The sequence below is a fragment of the Labrus bergylta genome, chromosome 11, assembly GCF_963930695.1.
Source record: "Labrus bergylta chromosome 11, fLabBer1.1, whole genome shotgun sequence".
Lineage (NCBI taxonomy): Eukaryota > Metazoa > Chordata > Actinopteri > Labriformes > Labridae > Labrus > Labrus bergylta.
The window spans coordinates 4,418,572-4,435,000 of record NC_089205.1 but is presented as its reverse complement, the minus strand read 5'-3'; the positions used below and the strand labels follow the sequence as shown (position 1 = coordinate 4,435,000).

Sequence of the window (16,429 nt, the reverse complement as noted above, 5' to 3'; positions counted from 1 at the left end):
GCTTTATTCAGATCCCGAACATGCACGATGCAATAATGGATAGATAAATCTATGGAAAGAAAAGGCATCACCAGCTACTGTGACTGCTGTGTCAGTCTTTATTCTGGGAACTGATGGTGCCATCACACTATGCAATATGCATTGTGTCCAAGCACGTTTGACCTCCAAGGTCCAATTAATTGACTTGTGCGAGTTGGCTGTATTGTGCAAAGTACAATTTCTTGGCCCTGGCACGGTTGGAAGAGGCTTGCTATAATCGATCCCCATCTTGCATAATCAAGAAATCCAGGATTGTAGGAGGGCTGTATCTGACCAAAACCAATCAAGATAAGTCACGAAGTCATGTTCTCCGGGTCGTTCTAAATTGTTGTGCAGCCAAAGGCTTCCACATCCAGTTGAGATAGTTATGTTTGTTAACATGGCAATAGTGGGGATTCTAGAGTCTGTTGGGGCCCTAGGCAAAAACCAATTGGGTGCCCCTCCAACCTGCATTCTTAACCTACCAGTGTCCCGATGCTTACTCCTCTTCCTCTTATGTCCTGTTTCTTTTTTCTCTCTTGTATAGACGGATAATTCCCCTTCATTTTTCTTTGTTGACTTTCATTACCGAACTCTGGTTTTCACTGGGCAAAGACAGCGAGCGCTGTCAGATAGTGGCCCTGTTAGGGAGGTTTCCTACTTTCGTTGCAAAATGTTCACATTTTGGCCCATTGCTTTGGTTTAAGTATGTAAGCCATAAGGGGGCCCTTACTCGTCTGGGGGCCCCAAGCAATTGCCTTCCTTTGCCTGTTGACAAGCAGCGCCTCTGCATGGCAGGTTTGATGTTAATGCACATTTTGGCTTTTTGCAGCACTTTTTTTTCATTTGCAATGCGTGTTACATTCGATGTCTTATAGTTGGGACTTTTGCACCCTTTTGCTTTTTAATTTGCAAGAAGAAGTGTGAGGAGTGTGCAGCAAACAGGGGTGTGGTGCACATCACTAAGAGTGATTCATAACAGCAGTAGAGCACCCTTTAAATTAATTCAGTTCATCCTTTTTTTTAGTAATTATTTACTCTGACAAGCAGATCTATATCTATTATTTCTAGGGTCTGGGGCAATGTGTTGAGAATAAAAAAAAAGACTATTTCAGGGGTATAAGATAAGTCTAGAATTTCTGTCTCACATTGTCTCATTATATGAGGAAACCCTTGATAGAAAAACAGTTTGTTTCTTTATTGTGCTCCGTGCAAAACACCAGGAAACGAATGGTGTAAAAGAACACAAAAAAAACCAAGCTACAGTCTAGATCTTTGAACTGAAACTCAAATGAGCTGCAGATGTTGTTAAAAGCAATCACACATGAGCACACACACAGACAGACAATCAGCATCGACCAACAGAAAAGAGGAAGCAGTCCAGCTGTGCAATGTTTTACTGTGGTGCAGGCCTCAAACCATTTTGCATATCAAGATTACGGCCAAATCGCAACATTCAGCCAACTATCAAATGATCACCTTCCTCTTTACGAAAGAGTCAACAGCTTTGGTAAAGTTTCTGACAAACATTCAAACGGGAAAAGTTTTGGAATATTTATCTGGAAGTTTTAGAAGAAAATAAAAACCTCCACTCCTGACATGTAAACATTTTGTGGATTAAATCAAGTGAGCTCTGGTCATGTACAGCTTTTAGTTTTACATTTATCAAATGAATTGTGAGGAATAAAAACACAACCCAGTTTACAGCTGACATTCAAACAATAATCTTTTATTCAAGGCCAATAACCCTTTAATGCAGTATTCAAATGCTATTTCATCTAAACTGGTATTTCATTTTAAGTTAAATTGAACATTTATTCAACTGTTTTGCTTTAAGATTTCTCAAATTCTTTAAATATTATTCAATATTTTTTGTTGTCTGTTGTGCATTTTAAACTGATCTTGTTTTGTCGCACACTTAAAAGAAGAAATGTCACACTTGAGCACCAGCACTAAACCAAAACAAACAGCTCCTCCAACCTCTCTACATACCCTGAATTAGAAAGCGCCGTAATTAAACACCGTTAAGTACAAGCGGCAGAAAAAAATGTCTTTTGATCAAGTTGCAATTTCCTGTGGCCTTCGTTGTTGTGTTAGCAGGCTAATGTTAGCACACATTGGTTAGCTCATAGCTTCATATTGCACATTGGCACAGAATGACCGTGCTCTAAAGATCAGAAGAATATAAAAGCCCTATACTAGCTCAAGTCCATTTACCAGAGAGAGGTCAAAACAGCCAGTACAATCATAGAGAAACCACAGATGTCACTTTGTGAACGGCATATACAGAACAAAAAAAAGAAACCACTCGACATGACAAGTGACCCCCCTCATCTACTGCACGTTTGAAGTTCCTCCATCAGGTCGACGCTTCAGACCGCCAAGAGTCAGAAAAAAATGTTCATAATAAATCATTATGAACATTTGCGTAGCGCAATAAAATTCTTCTTAAAAAAAAATGATGTAGAAAAAAAACAAACATCTTGCCCCCCCGACAAGATCCTTTAACTGCACAATGGTTTATGAAATGACAGTCTTTAAAAGCTCTAACTATATGAAATGTCTGTTTAAAACAACTTTATTACTTAACTAAATACTGTTTATACAAAAAAAAGTGGACGCTGATGTTGTCGAGGACTCCAAGCACTCTTCTAATCTGTTGCTGAACTGAAATGTTTCTTGTTTGTCATCATGTTCTTGTTTTTGTTCTTATGAAGCTAAAGACAATTTTCCACACTGTGGACAAATAATGTTCTGTTCTTCTTTTCTTCTATTCTATTCTACTCATCATACTTTTGTCTTCATATTGTGTTTCTTTCCTCCCCAAGCTAACAAAAACATAATAAAGTAAATAAAAATAAGTATTGTTCATTTCAAACCTCTCTGCAGCTCCTTTCCTCCGAGCAAATTCAAAGTACGATTCGAATCAATCGTTTCACTTCTGACAAAACATTTCTGCGTTATGTAAGCAAATCCCACTTGATTTTAGAGTTAAGCTGCTTCATGTAAATAAAAGATGTGTCCTACTTACATTTCTCCCAGTGCATATTTCTCATTTGGATTGTTTTCTATAGTCAAAGTAAGCCAAATCAAAGTGGCGGGTTGACTGACGTTCTTTATAAGGGTCTGAAGTCAGTTAAATATCCCCTTGAGATGTGACAGCTTCTGGAACCACAAATCTCCCTCCTGCAGCTAGTTTCACTGCTTGAGCTGAATCATAACTATGAGAGATAAAAGGTATGAAGAAGAGAAACAAAATGTGTTAGTAACTAGAAGAACTACAGAGGCAGGAACTACAAGAAGAAGAATCTTATTCTTTATAACATAGAGAATAATTTACAATTCAATTAGAATATCAATCATGCAAAACAGGTTTTCTGTAGCCAATTGAGACAGAATGACATTTGTTAAATCCTCTGAGTGAAATTAGATGTTTGACTTTGTGACTTGATTTCAACTATACAAGCTGACAAGCTGTTTTCTAAATGCTATTAAATTTAAAAAAAAGAAGAAAAAAGCATTAGTTTAAGGCAGTGGTTCTCAACAGGAGGGCCGGGACCCAAAAGTGGGTCGTGGAGCTGTTTTCAGTGTCACAAATGTGTGTCTGGAAAAATATATTATGTCAAAAAGAAGCTTTTTGTTTTGTTTTGCTTTATGTTTGTTTCCTGTTTTGGTCTTCTTACAAAACTGTACCGTACCTCAGCTCCCCTCTTGTTTGTATGCTTTTGTTTCTCTTTTTTTTTGTGCTGTTTTTTGACATGTATGCCCGTATTGGTGAATGAAAGTAAAAAAAAGTGCACTTTTTAAACTATTTTTGTTCAGTCTCTTAGTGTTGTCACATATTGTAACTTCTGAGGGCAAAACTGCATACTATTTCAATGAATAAATCTGATTGGTTGAGAAGTAAATCGTACATTTGGGTCAACATTTTTTCATGAGGGAGTTGGTGGTTGGTCCTGACTCCTGAGGCCAGATCAGTTGAGAACCACATGAAGGTGACACAACTGTAGACGCTTGAAACAAATGTAGCATCTACTGATTAAAATAAACATATTTTACTTATAGACTGTACAGTCTATGATTTTACTAACATTGTTCAGTGAAATAGATAGATTCTGAAAGTTGGTTTATATGGAATCTACGCCACAGCTATGCTCTAGTGGTCTTTGCCGTTGTGAGGACGGGGTCAGCCCTATGTTCCCACATTTCTATCCATGAGCCTATGATGCCTCCAGAGGGCTGGAAAGTGACTCCAAGCATCCCAGGAGCACCCCCTCTCTATGCCATTGAGACAGAATGACGTTTGTTAAATCCTCTGAGTGAAATTAGATGTTTGACTTTGTGACTTGATTTCAACTATACAAGCTGACAAGCTGTTTTCTAAATGCTATTAAATTTTAAAAAAAGAAGAAAAAAGCATTAGTTTAAGGCAATGGTTCTCAACAGGAGGGCCGGGACCCAAAAGTGGGTCGTGGAGCTGTTTTCAGTGTCACAGGTTCCAGAGGTTTTGATGCACTGCAAACTATGGTTTGCCTCCAGTTTCTGCGCTTCATTCGACTGATCTGACAAGAAGCTAGTCAAAGTGAGGCCTCTGTGCTACTTAGTTTAGTTTGTTTATTTAAAAGGACAATGTGCACTTACATTAAATGTTTGCAATAAACAAAGAGATGGGCGCACCAGATTTAGCTAAAAGCTATATTCCATCTGTAGTCCATTGCTACTGGATAATAGGTTGGGTGTAATTGGCGACTAAATTGGGAGAAAGGGGGATAAAATCTGATACAAATTTATGAAAAAGGAAACGTGGGAACATAGAAATGTGGGAAGATAGGGCTGTGGGAACATAGAAATGTGGAATCATAGAAATGTGGGAACATAGAAATGTGGAATCATAGAAATGTGGGAACATAGGGCTGTGGTAACATTGGCATGCTCCCGTGAGGACTACATACTTGATTGTTGGTGTGTCTGCGTAGTTCTGCAATACTCTGCCTAAAAACACTAATTGTCAGTGCGATTTCTGTGCAAGATATATCGCTAATTTTGGAGATGTATGAGCAGATGAATAGCGTTCTAGCTTTTGTGTTTCTGCAGAATTTTGAACATGGTGGCTAAACTGGAAATGTTGTAAATAGTAGAAATACGATACCACAACACAGACCAAGGGCAGGGACTGCAGTCTGCATCGTTTTGACACGTAGTGACATGTTCGAGTTATTATGTTGCTTGAATTCTGATGTTTGGGTTCTGATGTCGGTCTGGTTTTTGTTTGGGTTCTTTTACTGTTAGGGGTTTTGCTGTTGTTGGGTGTCTCTTCCGTGGGTTGTGTTGTTGTCGTGTTTTGATGTGATTTTGGTTCGTATGTGTTGTTGTTGTGTTTGCTTCTGCACATGTCAAAGCACTTTGTAAACCCTTGTTTGAGTAGGTGTACATACACATGCATAGGAAATCAAAGCTACCTTAATGTATTCAAACTTAAATCACTTTTTATTAAGACCCACCTTTGAGTTTGTTCACCACTGAAGAGGAGCCGACACGGGAATGATATAAATCTTACAACCGGGTCTGTCTGGCTGCCATACCTGGCCGTGGCATTTTAAACAAAAGTGTTTGCCAAGGTCGTCCTGTTCGGGCATGTGAGTAGAGAATCATCCCAAGTCACCGTGTTTATGGTGCATGATCAGACCATCTTGATAAGAGAAAACAGCTTTTATTCGGCTTCATATTTCAGCTGGAAAAATAAAGGCGAGTCATCTTTTTGTGCAGGTTCAATGTTGGTCAATGCTCTCTGATTGGCTGAAAGGAGGACATTAAGAGACTAAAAGGGTTTACAGTTGAATTTAGGGTTTGACTCGGCGCAGCAGAGATTACAGGTTGGGGGGTTAGGTATGGGTTTCTGTACAAAATCATAACCGGTATCCACTGTACATATCCTCCTCCTCCTCCAATTATCTATAAACAAATCAATGCCCAGAAACAAGTAGTTTGGAATTAGACATGAATGAGATTGATCTGGATGTGAATTTTATCATATTTTGCAATCCAGCCTATTCATCTGATGCCAAAGACTTAAAAAGACTTTTTAAATTCTACAATTCACTTCACATCAGAGAGTAAGTACAACACAAGCAAGGATCTAGAAAAAAAGGGAACAATGTCATAAGAGCAAACGATCAGCTTTGAGTCCGATTGGACACACAGGTGCTGACAGGAAGTGACCAGAGGCAAAGCACAACATTGACGGCAGTTCTTGAGAGCTCTAATCAGTATAGAAATCATCAAATAAGTCATCGTTATCAAACAAAAACCATTGTCATTACCATCATCATCATCATCAATAATATGGAGACCATCATCATTAAGTTAGTAGGTATTCATGAAAGAGCTGGGTCTTTAGCTTTTTCTTAAAGGTGCAGAAGGACTCTGCAGATCGAATGGAGTTTGGAAGTTCATTCCACCACCGGGGTGCAACAGAGGAGAAGAGTCTAGTCAGAGACTTAGGACCCTGTTGTGAATGTTGGATCAGACGCCTTTCATTGGCAGAGCGTAGTGGGCGGGAGGGAGTGTAGACCTGGATGAGAGAGTTAAAGTAAGGAGGAGCTGTTTTTGTCGCTGTTTTATAAGCGAGCAGCAGAGTTTTAAATTTGATGCGAGCAGTAACTGGGAGCCAGTGTAAGGAGATGAACAGCGGAGTGACATGTTCTCTTTTAGGAAGGTTGAAGACCAGTCGTGCTGCTGCATTTTGTATCATCTGCAGGGGTTTGATAGTGCATGTAGGAAGACCTGCCAGTAGAGAGTTGCTAAAGACTGGGGATCTTGCAGGGTCACTAACTGCAAGACTACAACTAGGTTATTTTTGAGATCATTTCCCATCATGCACCTGGTGGAAATTTACAACTACAATTTTTGAGCAGAAAACCAAAAAGGTGGGAAAACTGGTGGAGGTGGGGAGAGAGCATGTAACATTACTGATTGTAAGTCAACATCAAAATTGGGATTTTAAGTTTGGCTGTTCGGCACTGGTGGTGAGCAAAAAGATGTCAGGAGGCAGAAACAGATGCAAAAATGAGGTGGTTGATTTATTTACCAAAAATGGCAAAAACAAATCGGGTAATCTGATAAAACAACTAGATTAAATAAACTGAAAGAAAACACAGCCTCACAGCAAGCTGCCACCAACAAAACATCTTTCCCCCCAGACTCTGGCTGAGCTGAAGGCTTCACTAAATGTCTAATTAGGCTCAGGTGATTCAGCCTAATCACTTCTGCAAGCTGCAGTCAGTGTGGGGAAGGTGGGGGCAGGTGAAAGGTATGGGAGAACCTTTTCACAGAGCAAGACCGCCTCTAATAAGAGTCCTCCCTTCTTTCAACGAGCGTGAAGATGGAATAAAGGAATTTCTGCAGATAATCCAGATAATTCAATTCAAGTGACAACCAAGGGGTTGCAGATGACCTAGTGGTTAAGTCGTGCCTCATGTTTGGAGGCTATAGTCTGCAAAGCAGGTTGCCTGTGGTTCCTTTCCTGCATGTCCTTCCCCACTCTCTCTCCCAGATTTCCTAATCTATCAACTTTCATCAAATAAAAGGCATTAAAAGCCCAAAAATAAACCTTCACAAATAAAAAGTGACAACCAGAAAATTATTATTCAATTCAGTTCGCTAGCTATTGTATATACTGTGTAGGGAATTTCGAGGGTGGGAGATATTTCTTTTAACCTTTTTAGAGGTTTTCTTGCGCTCTCTACTACTCCACCAGATTCTGCTTCTTCTCCATGGTCCAGGAGAACCACACTTTCCTTCTCCTCCCCGCCATATTAACTAGTTTGCAGCTTCCTGTTTGTTGCTGGTGAGACCGCTCCTATTGGTTGTTGACAATGTTCAATGTTTAATGTTTTACACCAGACTATCGTTGCTGCATTTCAGTAACTTTAAAAAAAATGATAGACAAAAAAGGGTTCCTCTATAGACCATAACACAAAAGAGGTCGATGAAATAAAGAACAAACACACGGGATTGTGTAATTTGTCTATGACCTGCAATTTCCACAGTCTATGAACGCCGCGTTCCGACAGCAACGCGCACTACAGAGCTGATCGCTCCCTCTATAGCCAATGCTCCTGTTCCCCCCTTTGAATCACACAGGCTGTATCCAAAGTGCTTCCATTTTCTTCTGTTAAAACTGCCTCATCAACTGATGCATTTCCCTTCCAAAGCACCGATGTGGCACCATCCTGTGCACCATACCGAGCTGCAGGCTCCCAACCAAGTGGTCTCGTTTGTTTGTGGTCATTTTTTATGTCTCAAAAGGACTGCAGTTACGCAGATATAGCCAGTTATTTATCACATGAATTTGAGAGACTAATGTTTAATTCAGAAAAAAATAAAAGATGTATGTCCTCTTTAAATGTCTGAAGAACACTAAAGAAGTTTGTTTTTGTTGACTCTGGGCCAATCTATTAATTTTTATTATATTTTTACACTTATATGTGAGAACTACATCCTGAGTCAGTGGTGCAATGAGTGCATGAAAGAAAGAGGGAACTACCCTGGCCAACTTCACAACAGAAAGAATCACGTTTGCATGCTGGTGGCGCTGCTCTGTTGGCGACCCGGGCTCTAGTGCTGCTCACACTTTATGGGTTTTTTTGAGAACCTTCAGCCAGTTATTTTATAATAATGGCAATCTATTTTAAAGTATTAAGAGTTACTTGTTGTGTTTTTATGGTTGCACATCTTGTGTTATGTTTGTTTTTCATGTATGTAGGTTGAACAGAGCTTTGTGTTTTTTCTCTGCACTTTTGCACAAATCAAAATGTCGCCTCCGGGACAATAAAGTACCGTAAAATCTAGAATAGAATTTGTACCGATCTCTCTTAGTGGGAAAAATGGTTTAAAATGTCTTCCAGTTTGACATTTTCAGCAAAGTTTCTGCAGTTTCTGTGCAGCTGTGTAGACTCCTACCATCTGTTTTCACCATGTGGAGTTTTTAATCCCGCTAGCTACCTGTACGCTAGTGGAGCTTTCAGCGTACGGTAACGTCTTGAATTGAGGAGTCTTTGCGATCAAACCAGCACTCCAAAAGGTTTAGTTACTCAACAGTATACATCTGTTCTCTTAAAAAGGATTATGAACTAATGAGGGAGAAAAGCTGTCAGCCTGGTTTGTGTCGTTATGTATCCCGACACCTTAGCAGCAGATCCGATGTTCGCAATACACAGAGAATGAGGGTGAATTATCAATCATGTCTGGTCGTGTGCAGTGGTTGACGGTGGCGGTTGACGCATGTCTTTAAACTGGTTTATCGGTCACACTGCTACATGGTACGCATCCAACTTTTTGGTTGAAAAATAGATGTTAAAAGTTTGTCTTATACATCATATTTGACTGAATCTCTAATCTAATCTTCACCAAAAAAAAGTGTTTGGTTTCTATAGCTTGTTTTCATATTCATGATAACTGCAGTGTGTTTGATATTTAATATAATCAACTGACTAGGCATAACAAGTAATGCAAAATAAGCTGTCCCCTCAGCTAATTCAGTCACTGAACATTAATTTCTGGTCTTATTTATGATGCGGGTGCCTTTAAATGACTAACAGATAACCTGGTTTCTGGGTGTTTTATTTGACCATTTATCAAAAAGCTATTCAAGCTGCGTCATTCACTCAAGACACAAACAGTTGTTTATTATTCATGAAGCACAGCCAGCACACATCTGCAGACTAAGTTCAATAGTTGGCTGCAACTCTGAGCCTGAAACTGGCCTTTGTTGGTCTCTGTGGAGGTTCAAGCGGGAAACACCTGCATGTGCGTCAAGGTTCACTGACCAGCAGCGCAGAGAAGCCACAAGCAGAATCTCGTCTCCATCTTTCAGTGTCAAAATTATTTTATTTTTGTCTTTATGTTTGGGTGTCTTTCATTTCAAAGGAGTTGTAAAAATAAGAAAATGACACCTGCTTATTTCCAATTTATCCCCCACAGCTGCAAAACACAGTGAAAGAGTTTCAGATGCAGACAAAAAATGCATTTCATAATTTTGATATTTGCAATGTCATGTTCCTAGTGACTACGTTCCCAATCGGTGACTCGTCTAAAAGTAAGAAAACCTGTGTATAGACGCTGTTGTCCAGTATCTCATTCCAGAGAGAAGGGAGTAGAACAGAAAGTGTGGGAGGGGTCCTTTTTTAAATACAGTTGGTCACCTGCAGAGCCCTGAATATGAGGGGCCGGGCACCTCCTGCTGTAAGTCTATCTTGTCCTAGGCTGTGCAGCTTATACCACATAAAAGTTAATTAAAAATACAAGTGGTCTAATAAAAGTTTATCAGCAGGTGTTGTGGGGATTAAGCCTCTGCTTGGCCTCCCCAGCCTGATGGTAGATGAAAGTGGACCATGTGACATAAACTGAGATTAAAGCAGAGAAAGAGTCCAGACTTTCATCTTCACAGGGGGGCCTCATGGGAAGTCCTGGCAACATTTCTCCTAACTGTGACCCCGCTACGTGTGGGGATAGATTTTGAATATGAGCAGTGAGTGTTGCAAAGCATGGCTGATGATGGTAGATAGCTAAAGCAGAGGGGAAAGCTTGTACCTGTTAGTTTATTACTCTGAAACATTATTGTTCGAACAGCGGGAGCATGGATTTTGTTTCGCCTTTTCATATTCACAGCGCAGATGAGCAGCCTCAGAGTTTGTGAAAGGCAGGGACTTCCAGAGTAAGCCGATCTTTATAGAGGCTGGAGCACAAATACAAGTAAAAACAAGAATCTGATAACCAGAACTACTTTTAATTGTACTCAGTCAAAAGTGTTTCTCTGCCATATTGGCTGTTTCTGTGAAGACAAAATAACCAAACCTCATATCGTATAGTGTTGTAGAACTAAAAGACGGTCTTGGACTACAGACCGGCCTCAAGACCACTTTTTGATGGTTTTTGTCTTGAAATCAGAAGCATCTTTACTCTGTCTTGTCCCGGTCTCATACTGGGTGGACTGGGATAAGAAGGAAAAAGTCCCAATCTAAAAAAACAAATAACTGCGACACACAAGATGATGAATTTTAATTTATATTTATGGTCTTGGTCTTGTCTCGGTCTCGCCCCGCCTTGGTCTAGGCCTTGATCCCTAAATGTCTTGGTCTTGTCTCGGTCTCGCCCTGCCGTGGTCCAGGCCTTGATCCCTAAATGTCTTGGTCTTGTCTCGGACTCTGGCCTCGGGTGTGTCTTGGTCTCGGTCACACTTATATCCTTATCTTATCTTATCATATGTGCGACTATTTAAATCAACATTTACTTAGCTCCAATGTGCAAACTAGTAGTATAGGAATATTTATCTGCCCCGAATCTGCTGTCCTCACTTTGCACTTTCATCCTTGTTGCTATCATAGACTGTAAAAATAATGGACAGGACAAGGTCCCCAGTCTAGTGAAGCTTTTATTTTTAGAGCTCCCCCTACTGACTGGCTGCAGTATAAGTCATAAACCCCGCCTCCTCAATGATAACAGATGGGATGTGGGTCAAACTGTAAAGCTAAAATACTCGTCACATAATTTTTTTCCAAACATAAACTCTGCTGTGATCATTAGTTATTATCACCCTACATTGTGTTCAAGTGCTCATTTTTCTGTGAAGTTTGTTTTAAATAAGTTATTTGAGGTTGAAAAACGGGATTTTACGTCATATTTGATGATGATTGACAGCTGCGGATCTTGCGTAGCTCTCTTTGTGAATAACAAAAGTTACGTAGTGAAGGAAAGCCGAGACGTCATTGAATTTTTCCGTTCAGTTTTTTCATCTTTTTTGAGCTGGCAAAATGAGTTGTTCTGCAGTAAACTGTTCTAACCGACCTGTGGGAGATAAGGGATCTTTGCAGTTCTTTCGGTAAGTAAAAAAGTGATTTATGTGTCATTGGTTAAAGTCGTTATCTAGCTAGCTAACACATAAGCAGTCTAAGGTTAGCTGAAATGTTGTAAAGCTAGGTTACTTATCCGGCATGATTTATCTTTTTATTTTATTTTATTAAATGAGCAAACCTAATAACTGACATGCCATGTTTCTTGATATTGTTATGTCGTTATTGTGATTGAAATTGTATTTAAAACCAAGAATCGTAATATAAAATCTGCTCATAGATGCGGTTCATTGACTGTACACTTATTTTACAGCAAAAATAAATATGTCTGGTAAAGTCTCAAAAAAGTATGGAGGGCAAAAACAAAGTATATTAATTTAAATCTGGCCTGCATCATTACTAATGTGTACATGTTTACAGTCTGAGTGATAAGTGGACTATACCGAGAGTAACAGGTTTTACTTTCACCGTGCAGGCTGAAATTCATAGTACTATATACGAGGGTAGAATATTTCTCTATGTATCCAGATAAAAGTAAAGGTAAGATCTGATTTAATATAACTGTTACTGATTTAAGAGACTAACCGAAACGTGAACGCAAACATCAACAACCTGCGGTGGTGTAATGTAATATTAACCGAGCATCATGCTGCTTAAACTGATAAATGTTCTGCATTGTCTTCCACACACGACCAATTCAACAGTCACAAGTTGATCATATTGTAAATTTAATGACACTCATTGAGAAATTGTTCTAAAAATTGACAAAACCTGACAAACATTGCGGTGATTGTGACTTTATGTGTATTTCTCACCTTTGAAAGGAAGGTGTTAATGCAGGAGACCAGTGTTACACACAACATGCTGATGTTATTGTAGTTATGAAGAGACAATAAAAGAAGACATAAAGATCGTGTTTTTCCCCACACATGTTAATATGTTTTAAATGTCATGCATTTATTTTTTATTTTGCTTCAATAATCGTTAACGAAGAGAAACACCATGATTAAACTACAGGCTATTGTTGCCTTTTTATAGCCAAAGAAAACTGAACATTCACAGCCTCTGTATTCAAAAGAATTTCAACATTGACATTTATGTCGTCCTGTTTCCCTCTTCTCACCAACATTTTATTTTAAACTGGGGATTTCCTTTTTCTCGGGTCGCGCTTCTCTCCCCCAGCTCGCCCCCTCCGGTGCCCTCTCCATAATGCTCTCGTCGCCTCCCTCTAAAGCTGCTGCTACTATGTAGGACGCTTTGATTGGGGCACCTCACCAATAAAATACTATTTTATATTTTATAAGCAGTTTGCCACCACACTGCACTTTTACTCTCCAAAGGCATATGAGTATGTGCGTGACAACTTTAACAAAGCTTCACCACACAGTCACACCATCCACACAGCTGATCCAGGATTTACTGTAGCATCTTTTACAGCACTAGAAGGTCATGTACAGGCAAACAGAGAGAAGGGAAAAGAAACAATCTGTGTTCTCAAATAACAAAGCAGTCTCAAATCTTTTTGAGGAATTACAGCTAATTTTGTTTTACTTTGCATACAGTAGATCCTCTGATAAATAAAGTGAAGTACTTTGATTGCATTTCTGTGGTGTTCCTGTAGGAGACCATGATGCAGCCAGGCTGAAGCAGCAGGTTGTGAAGGTGGACGCCATCATCTTGTCTTTGCAGTGCTGATTCTGAAGAGAACGCCTTCACATAGGACTCAAAGGTAAAATGATCTCTCATATGATTGGACCGTGTTATTGTAATCGCTATCTACATCAAAGTAATTTTTGTAACAATTTATAATCCATCTTAAAATGTAAGGAAGACTAGCAGAAGATTTTAACAGCCTCTATGGTTCTGCAAGAAGCTCATGTTTAAATTGTTCTTCTTTCTGTCTTCAAGGAAATCAGTGCTCAAAGGAAACAGCAGTCCAGACTCTGATTCCAGCTCCGGTGAGGTTCAGCACACAAATTGGCTGTCTGATTATATGAGAATATTTAACATTAGTTTAATTTATCAGGCTGGCCCATGTGATGACAGTTTAAAATAATCTTCAATAGAAAGTGGCAGGAACACTTTTGTCTTAAAACATAAATTCATAAAGCTGATCATATTATTGGATTCATCATGTCTTATTATATATTTTGTCTGTCATAAAAACAAACTTTAGAACCTGAAATTTAGCAGAACCTCAGGACAGATCTGATTTCAGGTCTGAGGCATAAACATCACAGTAAAATTCATTATACTTTACATTTAACTCTGTGATTGTTTTTCTTTATTACAGAAGATGCTCTCAGATTCAGATCCATCAGCAACATGGAGGACTCGTCCCCTGAGTGTTTCCTGTCCTCTCTCGATGGTCTTCTTCTCTTCAGTTGTTAACTCTTGAAAACAGCAGCACAACATGCCAGACTGTTTGACAAGTCTGTGATTGAATAAATGGAAATGGAATCTCATACGTATCTTGCTATGCTTATTGGCTTTAAATGTTTAATATTAAATAAGTTTGAAGGCCATTTATCTCAGACGAGACCGGCTGTGACTAGCTGAGCTCGTCTGTTAGCTTTGCTGTTGTCTTAGCTGTTGTTGGTCAAGAAGAAATTAATGTCAGTTCAAGGCCTTTTCAAATGTGAGCTATAAACTTAACTGCTAAATTATTTTACTGTGACCAACACGTTGTACTCCAGTTAATCAGAGACAGTCATATCAGATTTTTTTTTTTTTAATATATATTTTATTCATTTTTTAAACATAACAAGCACAGAACAAGACAGCACAGATGTAACCAAATTACTGAATTATTTTTTTATTTTTTTTTAAATATATATATATTCAAAAAAAATAAAATAAAAAAAAAATAATAACATACATGGGTTGTAATAACATATATCATATCAGATACAATCTTATCTACCTAAATTACATGTCAAAGGGAAAAAACATGACTATGATGTATTTTTTTTTAAGTGTGGGCACCCTTTCTGCAATTAGCCAACCAGATCAGTGGGAAGATAATCTATGAAGGGTTGCCAAATATTATAAAATAAGTTGTTATTGCCCTTTAATTTAGCACTGAGGTGTTCCATAGGAAGAACCTTAAATGTTTCTCTGTACCACTGCGTAACTGATGGAGGCTTCTCCTGAATCCACTGAAACAGAATACATCTCCTCGCTAGGAGCAGAAGTTTACCCATTAGAACGAGCTGTCCTGTTGATAGAGAAAACTGTTGCGTAGGTAAGTTCAGGAGAAACAATGCTGGCTCTAGTTTTATTGTTCTGTGAAAAATTAAGCCAAGCTCCTGGGCAACATTTTTCCAATACCTGGATATTAAGGGACATTGCCATACACAGTGATAATAAGTTCCTACTTCTTTTTTACACTTCACACAGAGGGCAGAGATCTGAGGACTCATTTTGTTTAAAAATTGTGGTGTTCGCTGAAGTCTATGTAATATTCTGTATTGGCTCTCTTTGAGTCGATTACATGTAAAGATTTTCCTAGCTGAAACAAAGGTACCTGACCACGCCTCTGCACTAAGTTCAACCTCCAAGTCCCTTTCCCATAATGCCCTAGTTCTCTCAACCCTATCAAAATTAATAGGATGTAATTTGTCATAAAAAAGGGAAATTATTTTTCTGTCGTTGAGCGCATTTAAACTAAAATTGAGAAGAAAACTTTCAATTGAGCTCAACAATGATTGATCAGTGGGGAAAATCAGATCTGATTTGACAAAGTGTCTAACTTGGAGAAAACCAAAGAAGTGACTATTTGGTATTCTGTATTTGGTCTTGAGTTGATTGAATGACATAAAATCACCATTTTGAAATAAATCAGCCACAAATCTTAGACCCTTTGAATACCAGTCATTGAAAATACTTTTCCCTATACCTGGAGAGAAGGCTTTATTTTGAGTCAGAGGTTGTAATGCTGATGAAAAACCTCTCCGGCCAATGTGTTTAGTAATATCTCTCCAGATTCTAAGTGTGCTAAACATGACAGCGTTGTTTTTAACATCTGCTGGCAGTTCGCCAGCATCAGTTGAGAGGAGACTGAAAGGAGAGAGAGGGGAACAGCACCATGAATCTGTTAGAGGCTCCCCTTGATGTATAAAATGGTTTAGCCAGCGTGATATTATCCTGCCGTGGCAGGCCCAATTGTAATATAGAAAGTTAGGAAGTGCTTGACCCCCCCTGTCTATTGGCAACTGTAAGGTCTTCATCTTTAGCCTAGATTTCTTGCCATGCCATATAAATTTTGAAAGAGATCTTTCGATATCCAAAATAACTCTTCTATTGATCTTAAGTGGCAGCATTTGCATTGGGTACAACATCCTGGGAAGTACATTCATCTTAACCAAGCTTATTCTACCCATCCATGACAGAGGAAGATCAAACCATCTGCTGATGTCATTTTTAACTGCTTTCAAAGTTGGAATAAAATTGAGTTTATACAATTCTTTTATGTCTGCTGATACTCTAATCCCCAGATAGGTAAAGCCTGAAATTGACCACCTGAACGGAAAATTAACAAGGGTATCCGGGACACCAAAGTC

At 38.9% G+C, this 16,429-nt stretch overlaps 1 protein-coding gene and 1 long non-coding RNA gene across 2 annotated transcripts in view; one reads left to right on the top strand and one right to left on the bottom strand.

The window, feature by feature from the left end:
• The window catches only part of LOC109992304 (POU class 2 homeobox associating factor 1), an 18,091-nt gene extending 14,862 nt beyond the window's left edge, over window positions 1-3,229 (bottom strand). Inside the window, exon 1 of the mRNA XM_020644854.3 lies at window positions 3,050-3,229. Coding sequence (XP_020500510.1) covers window positions 3,050-3,074 — 25 coding nt within the window. The 5' untranslated portion in view covers window positions 3,075-3,229. The remainder of the gene's footprint in view (window positions 1-3,049) is intronic.
• A 10,045-nt stretch (window positions 3,230-13,274) lies between these two features.
• Window positions 13,275-14,657, top strand: LOC136180540 (uncharacterized). Its single transcript, XR_010667167.1, has 3 exons — window positions 13,275-13,596; window positions 13,776-13,825; window positions 14,161-14,657. It is a non-coding gene; the product is annotated as an uncharacterized lncRNA (long non-coding RNA).
• The last annotated feature ends 1,772 nt before the right edge of the window (window positions 14,658-16,429 follow it).